Source organism: Triticum dicoccoides, chromosome 5B, assembly GCF_002162155.2.
Source record: "Triticum dicoccoides isolate Atlit2015 ecotype Zavitan chromosome 5B, WEW_v2.0, whole genome shotgun sequence".
Classification (NCBI taxonomy): Eukaryota; Viridiplantae; Streptophyta; class Magnoliopsida; order Poales; family Poaceae; genus Triticum; species Triticum dicoccoides.
Window position 1 is genome coordinate 642,823,171 of NC_041389.1, and position 8,503 is coordinate 642,831,673.

The window sequence follows — 8,503 nt, forward strand, 5'->3', positions numbered from 1 at the left end:
ATTTACACACGGAGAAAAATTAGTCATTGGATACAGTTCCACAGTATAATCACTAACAAGTAATAACATGGTTCCCAAGTCTGACGGTTTGGAACAAACAAGTGAAGGTGTAAAATCAGTGTCCTTAATATGTCAAATTTCATAGAGAAATAAATAATACGGGCATTGAGTAATATATCAAAGCAGGAACCAAAACTTTACCTCATCATTTTCCTCTATCTAAGAGTTGTACTACAATTGTTGATTCAAATATCTCTCCCATTTTGATAAAAAATAATCTGAAATATTCCTAGTTATTTTGCTTCAACTTAATTGTTATTCTAAAAAATGTTGGTTACTTATATCGATTCAAAGAGCTATCAAGGTTTTCTTTACACAATGGTATCTTATTAATCTCCTCTTCCGGAAATTGGTCAATGCATGCATGAGCAGGATAAAGTAGTTTCGAGTCTACATTCATAAATTTAGCACTGAGTTAACAAACATATTAAAAATCACCTGGGCAGGAAATTAGTGGTCAGTGGCCATGCCAGGTTTACCCTTCTGCGTCTTTGTTTATTGCTCTTTGTAAAGCAGAAACATTGCAAAACTGTGGTGTGAAATGCTCCATTAATCTAGATAGTTGGTTATCGTTCTTGTTGCTTGCACAACTTCAGGCACATGATGTGTGCACAAAGAAAGAATTGAGTGTCGACTATTACAAAAATCTGTAGAAATAAATAACAGAAATCAACCACAACTTACTCACCAATCTATAGAAGATTTATTATCTATGCACATTCGTTGATCTATTAGAATCATTTAAACACAAATGGACAAAAAATAAATGATAAGACATGAAGGAGCCCATCTCTCCTTGATCTGTTGGCTGGCTGGGTTTCGGCCAGTCTACTTCTTGAGCTCAGTTGCGTGCCTCTTCGGCGCTCGAAGCGTCGGGCCGCATTGCGGGCCTGTCCGGGCCACCTCATGGTCCATGTTCCTACGCGTGGCCTTCGTGCTCCTCGTTGTTTTTTCTGTATCGTCCTTATGGATTGAAAGTGACATGAGCCTCTACTTGAATTATTGAGTCAAACTGTTGACAAAATATACACACGCTACATCTCATGAGTGGATGAGCCATCCCAGTTGCACGATCGCTACTACTTCATCCACCGGTTCAAGCTTTTTCTTTACTTAAATTTTAAAGGTTTTTTACGGTTCATGAATTTTTCGAGATGATTATGAATTTTATAAAACTATCTTGTATATTAAAAATATTCATTAATTGTACAAAAAATTCCAAATAAAATATTTGTGAATTTTAAAGATGTTCAGTAATTTTTAAAAATCCTAGAAAATTTAGATAATATTTACAATAAAAATGTTTCAAAATTAAAAAATGTTTGTTAATCTAATATGTATTCCAAAATTTTGTAAAAAAAACTAAGAAATGGTGAAAGTATTCAAAACATTTAGGTTTTTTTACAGGAAACAAATTAAAAATAAACCTTACAAGGAAAAACTGATGAAAAGAACAAAATAATGCAGAACATAAAATCTGGACCATAATGTAGGAAAACGCTAAAAAGAATCTCTATAGAGCAACCACTAAAAACTTCTCGTCCTCACCTCTCTCTATTGGAGCATGGCCCATGTTGTCGTCCTTGTGTGATTGAGCGACATTTTGACGCAAATGGATGAAATAGGAGTCACCGAAAGTGACCTTTGCGAGGGTGCAAATTTTATGATTTGTTAGGTACATTCCGAGCTATTCCTATGCTCGAATTGCGTGTGCAGCCCATGGTCCAGGCAGACTTGACATCGATTTTACAAAAAGAAAAACATTTCACAACAATTCATCAAATTTCACTCCTCGTGTTTTTGTATGGAAAGTCGCCGTAGAAGATTTTCTCACTATCCTTTCTTCGCTTCAACTGACTCTCCAAATCTCACTGCTCTAACCTGCAATAAAATTGTAGATGCAAGCCCCCACTTGCAATATAAGCTTCTAGGTGACTGTTTTTTTCTTGAAGTTAAACATTTTTACTGGCCCACAGTGCCCATCTTTTCCTCTTGCGTCCTCACCTTGCGTAGAAAGAGGTCCTAAAAGGGTGCAGTTCCCTTAATGAGGCTTGCCAAAAGGACTCATACAAGACAAGTACAACTAAAGGAATTTTCTTTCAAGAAACAAGTACAAATAAATGTCAATTATATCATTTTGACCCTTACTCAGCAAATGGTGTATAATCTACTTGATGAGCAAGGTGTTCGGCAAGAATTGCTGCATAATAAATATCTGAACTCCAAAATGTTATCCCAAGTAAATGTTAAGCCTATTGACTCACCATATTGGAGCGGCTTGATGAAGGTCAAGTCTTCCTTTCTTTAGAAAGGTTGCTTTAAGATTGATGACACCCAATTGACGAGTTTTTGGGAAGATGTCTGGTTGGGTGACACTTCATTAGCTCTAGAATATTCGACCCTGTATAATACTGTGTTTAGAAAAGAGGATTCAGTGAAGTCTATTCTTGGGGATAGCCCTTTGAGCATCCAATTTCGCAGGGCATTACTGGGTTACAAATGGATTAAGTGTGTCCACTCGGTTTCTAGGTTGATGTCAATTAATCTAACTCAGATGCCAGATTCATTCCAATGAAGGTTAACCACTAATGGTGTCTTTCGTGTGAAGTCTATATATATGCAGATCTTATGGATTCTGGAACTCTTTTTCATAGAAAACATATTTGGAAAACTAAGGTTCCTTTCAAGATGAAAGTTTTCATGTGAGTTTTGCAGAGAGGAAGGTAGTTCTTACCAAAGATAACCTTGATAAGACTAACTGACATGGCAACAAAAAATGTTGTTATTTTGATTAGGAGGAGATAGTTAATCATTTATTTATGTCATGTCCGTTTACTGCCTTGATCTTGCGCACAAGTCATGTTACATACAGTATAGCACAACCAACCTGTATTTCAAATTTGTTCGGAAACTGGTTAGGTGGTATTTTTCATAAGCTGAAGGGGTAAATACATGTGGGAGTTTGTGTCATTTCTCTGGGCAATGTGAAATTTCTGGAATGATTATGTTTTAACAGATCGTCTTCTCTCAATTTATTGCAGATTATTTGCACGACTACAGCCTCAATCCATATGTGGTCATCACTGCAGCATATGGATGCGCGGGCACTTATGACCTTTGGGTGCAGTCGGCTAAAAACGGGTGTAAAGAATTTCCTAGGGTTGGTGAGCCACTCCTAGACTATGTGGATGAGCTATGTAATTTGAGGTTCAACCGCTTGTGGTCATTTTTTGGTTTATTTGTTTTACTGTCACCTACTCTGTGGCTTGAACTTATTTCATGTTTAATAATATGGTTGTGTGCATCGTGTGACATAGAGGCTGGGTACTTCTCTTTTCAGAAAATAAAATATATGGTTTTTTGACCCTTATCTCCCTTGACATGGAATTTCCTAGGGTTGCCATTGGGACATGGTGTACGTTTTTATGAGAAGCCCTTTGTATAAAAATTTATATCTTATGTAAAATAAATTGTGTATCTTCTCTCAACAAAAAACAATTGTATCTTCTCTAAAAACGGCCCTTGTATCTCTCTTTTTTTGCCATAAAAGGCTCTTGTATCTCTGAATCTAGAAGCGTTCTTACCCATCATTTTTTTTCTTCCAAACTTATCTCTAACTGCTATGCCCTGGGTGTTGGTCTTTCGCGCATGCAGTGGCCGGTCGGCGCCGCTACGGTCCGCAAATTGTACTGCAACTGACTTCCAGCGAGAGATGACCCCTTCCCAAAACCTTTCGACTTCAATGATGTGATACAAATTATGGACGACAGCTTGACGCAAAGGGATGGTTGTGCGGTGAAGACGGTCGCAACGCATGTAGCAGCTGGGATCGCGGAAAAGTGATGGGGACAACACATGAGTGACTACGATGGTGGTGCTACTCGAGCACCCGGTCTCAAGCTCCAGGGCAAAATCCTAGGTCAGACTCTAGCAATGGCGATGTTTTTTTACCCCATTACCTTGTTAAAGGCATTGCTCGGATATACTCGGACCGATTCTTCAAGGTGAAAACATAGAGTTTGGCCTTGTGGTTGGATCCAGTGACGGCGGCGCTTGAATGTCGCTCCCTTTCCGAAGGCGTTACTTTTGAAGAACCTTGTCGTCCATGTGATGTAGTTAGGTGGTTGGCGCGGATATGGTCACTGGCGTAGTTTGCCGATCGCAAATATGATTGCTTCGAGGATTTTTTTCCTTTTTTTCTCGCCTATGCATAACTTTGGGCATATATGACTTTACTAGTTGCCGGCATGTTTTCGCGTGTGTGTTTGAGTTGGTGTTTGGTTGTGTGTATCATAACTACACATAGGCAGGGTGTGTGCTCATTGTGTTATATATCTTCTTGATAATCTATTTTGAGCCAATAAAATAAAACATTTATGAAAAAAATCCCCAAGGAAACTTAGAACAATGAACAGGCAGGGTCGCATTTTTTGTCCTCTGAATCCTGATGTTGGTAATTGAAACATGTGTAGCAAGCATTATGATGAAAATTAAATGATATGAGGGTTTTTTCGAAAAGGAAGGATAAACCTCATACGCTAGAATGACTGCTCTACGGTTTTGGCTCTAAACAAATGATAAACTCACTCTTTAAAGTGTTTCCTTTCCTCACTTGCTAACTGCTCTGCAAAATTAGTTTTTAAAAAAACTGCTCTGCAAAACTAAATTGGAACTGCTCTGCCCATTTCTATGCAAAAAAAAAGGCCTCTGCCCATTTGTATATTCTTCAAAAGCTATACCCCTTCATGAGAGTGCTCTCGGTGTTCTTGCTAGCAGTCTTCCCGATTGCCCGATTTCACTGAAACAGAGCACTCCTCCACTCCACGCCCCCCACCCAAACTGCAGGCTATCAATTATGGGTTTTGTCTGCTTTTCTTTCAGAGATGTGCAACTGAACCTATTTAGTCATCAAGCAACATGGCACATCTTCTCGAATGTAGTGATCTTGGGTGACATAACCCATTACTCCTGCATAAGCTGGACATTGCACTTTATATATTCAAATGTCAGATCCTAAATTCCAGTGTATCTGAGCTCATACATGACTACAGTCAGGGGATGCTCCTTGACTTGTTAGTCTTGCAACTGGCTTTCACTAGTCTTTCTATTCAGGGATGCTCCTTTATACATCATGTTTTAGAATGTAATGATATTGGGTTGGGCGACAACCAATTACAGGAAAAATGCTTCTGTAGCTAACCATGTACAGTAGTATAATGTATTCTACGCCAGCTGGACATAGCATAGGTGAAACGTTGGCATTTGTAGTACAGTACTTGACATACACAAATGTCTGAACCTGAACTCATACTACAGGTTGGGAATGCTCCTCGGTTTCTTCAGCTTGCAACCAATTACAGGAAATGACCAAGTGAATTTATCAGATTCAGACGATTGGTAGACACAACTATTCGTCCCACTGTACAGATGTAAAACTCCATAGCACTGCAAAATCCAGAACAGACAGGCGACAGAGAGAGAATTTACTGCAAGTCAGAGAGATTTCTGACTCTTTTCTCAAAGCAGAACAGAACATATACTAGATCGACACCATTACTTAAACATCGGACACTAATTCTAATACGAAGGACTAGTAATCGCCTAAGCCTTCTTGGGGGACTTGGCGGCCTTGTTGGGCGACTTGGGCTCCGTCTCGGCCGTCTTCTTGGGGAGCAGCACGGGGTTGATGTTGGGCAGCACGCCGCCGTGCGCGATGGTGACGCCGGCGAGCAGCTTGCCGAGCTCCTGGTCGTTCCGGATGGCGAGCAGCAGGTGGCGCGGGATGATGCGGGCCTTCTTGTTGTCCTTGGCGGCGTTCCCGGCCAGCTCGAGCAGCTCGGCGGCGAGGTACTCGAGGACGGAGGCGAGGTAGACGGGGGCGCCCATGCCGACGCGCTGCGCGTAGCGGCCCTTCTTGAGGAAGCGGCCGATGCGGCCGACGGGGAACTGCAGCCCGGCCTTGACGGAGCGCGCCACCGCCTTCTTCCTGGGGCCGCCGCCAAGCTTGCGCCCCACCACGTACTTCTTCGCCTTGGAGACGGCGCCGGTGGCCGAGGCGTCCATGGCGGCTAGAGGGATTTGAGATTTGGCGCGATGGGGGATTTGAGAAGGCGGGAGAGTGTTTGGTGATGAGGAGGCGGGCTTGGGCAGACTATTTAAACGGCGCGGGAAGGGGGCAGCGTGGGGCCGTCGGTCCGCGCGCACGGGCAATGAGCGGCTGGATCGGTGGCGAATGGACGGCTGCGATGCCAAATTACGCTGCGCCCTTCCTTCCATTTGGTCAATGCTTTTGTCAACCGAAGTGAGAAATGGACCGCAGAAATCGGAAACGTCTTCTTTTTTTGTTGCAAAACTAGAAACCAGCAAAGCCAGGGGAAAAAAATTGTTTGTACAAGTAGGAATATTTTTTATGAAAAAATTGGGTCAACAAATGAAACCACCGACTTATAAATTGGTTATGTAAACTCAGATCCATATGACATTTTTTTTTTGCGAAAAAAATCCATATGACATGTAACAGCACGGTGGATGCTATTAGAAATTTCCTCTTTTCTTTTGCATGTACGTAATATAATCAAATGTTATTATAAATTTCCTCTCCCTTGAATCTTTTTGGTGAGAAAAACGTGTGAAACATGCTAAGAACTAGTGGTTTTTAGATTTCCATTACGTTTCTTGCAGGATTACATAAGCCTTGGTGTCTCAGATGGCTCAGCGTGTTGGACATTACGACAAGTATCTTCCGATGTTATGTACTCGCTTCGTAACAAAATGTAAGTTGCTTTTTATGCCCTGTGCAAAACCAACAAAAGTCTTACATTTTGGTTAGAGGGAGTATTTACGAGGAGACTGAGCTTGGCAACCCACGATCAATATTTAGAACCAGATAATCTTAACTCTTAGTCTTCCACAACCGTGAATCCTTCAAATGACATCCATACTTTAAGGCTTGAATTTTTCGCCACATTACGATGCACAATATGAACACTAAACCGGAAATTAAAAAAAGTGAAATAAGCACCTTCATGCACAATAAAACTATACGAAAATAACACCATGATCAGCGTAAGCCCATCAAATTTACAACATAGGAATGCTTGCTTTGCTTTGGATGTACTAAGGAGGTGTTTGGTTGCAAACAATGTAATGGTAACGGTAGCGGTTTGAGAATACAATGTCAATTTGTCATCACAACTGGAATGGGTGAACACTGATTTGTTTGGTTCATGAAGATAACTGTATGGAAATACAATATGATGTTTCGTTCAGAGAGTAAGATGCAAATACACCATCCCACGCCAAGCCGGCCACTAGGAGACGTTGTACGGAACACTCCTCACTCAAGGCCTCCATGGCGTCTGTCGGCAAATGCGGCTTTCACGGGCAGCACCTTCTCCTCAGCGGCGTCCCTTCCCCTCTTGATTTAGTGCAACTATCGGTTCTACTGCCATAGACGAAATGACGAATGAACTAGATTCGTGTCCTTGCCTCCTGATCGATAGGGATTGACAAAGACCCACGGCGACACTACCACTCCTCATGTTGTATGCTCTTGTCGTGACGTTAAGGAAGTTGAGGGGCGGTGGGAGCAGGGGATCGAGGCCTCCACTGCGACTAGACGAAGAAGATCAGAGTCGGAGGGGATCAGGGGCGTCAGTCCGTTGGTCTGTTGGAGCTGCCGCTGGTAACGCAATCCGTTAACGGTAGGGTTGGGTGGAGTCAAAGTTGACTTGAGTTGTTATCTGTTATAGCGGTATGTGTTAACAGGCCAAACTAACCAAACACATTTTAAAGGAACTTAACATTGTAATCGGATAATGGTTCAAAAGAGTTGAACCAAACACCTCCTAAATTCTTCCTAATTAATCTATCTTTGTGATTCACTGTCTTACCGGAAAAATTTGGATACATAAGATATGACGTTGTCGTTGCCAATAGCTTGTTTGGATTGGAACCCTAAGAGCATGGCCAATGCTACACGGTGGACAGTAGCTACAACTATCCACCTCGGCTCGGATGGTCCAGGACGGTTGAAAAGGTTGTCCGCAGAGTAAAGCGGGTTCCTGCAGAGGAGGATGTCTCCTTACCAACAAAAGCTTATTATGATGGTGGGTGGTGTGTGTGTGTGAGGCAGCACACCATCTAGTTTTCGAGGAAAATAAGAGAGAGAAATGAATAGGTAAGGAAAGAAAAGAGAGAGGGTGGGTCCCAAAGTAGGCTGCAGCATTCCATGAGAGTTATTTCATACGGTGGTCTCAGATTGACTGATCTACGTGGATGGGCTGAGGCAGCACCAAAGTGCTGTCTCCATTGTACATGCCCTAAGCTACACAGCCAAAAAATTCGCATGGACCAGATGATTGGGTGCGTGTTTGGATGGGCACTAATTTATTGCATGCCTTGGCTAGCTTGGTTTCCAAATATTTTTTCACGTCCATGATTT

At 41.9% G+C, this 8,503-nt stretch overlaps 1 protein-coding gene across 1 annotated transcript; it reads right to left on the reverse strand.

The window, feature by feature from the left end:
• Nucleotides 1-5,436: 5,436 nt before the first annotated feature.
• LOC119306480 (histone H2A-like) lies at nt 5,437-6,175 on the reverse strand. The gene has a single exon (XM_037582686.1). The coding sequence runs from the start codon at nt 6,121-6,123 to the stop codon at nt 5,662-5,664; it is 462 nt and encodes a 153-aa protein (XP_037438583.1). The 5' UTR covers nt 6,124-6,175; the 3' UTR covers nt 5,437-5,661.
• Between the last annotated feature and the right edge of the window lie 2,328 nt (nt 6,176-8,503).

Bases quoted from the DNA above. Each gene is read 5' to 3' on its own strand.
- LOC119306480 (XM_037582686.1), bottom strand. From the start codon at position 6,123: ATGGACGCCTCGGCCACCGGCGCCGTCTCCAAGGCGAAGAAGTACGTG.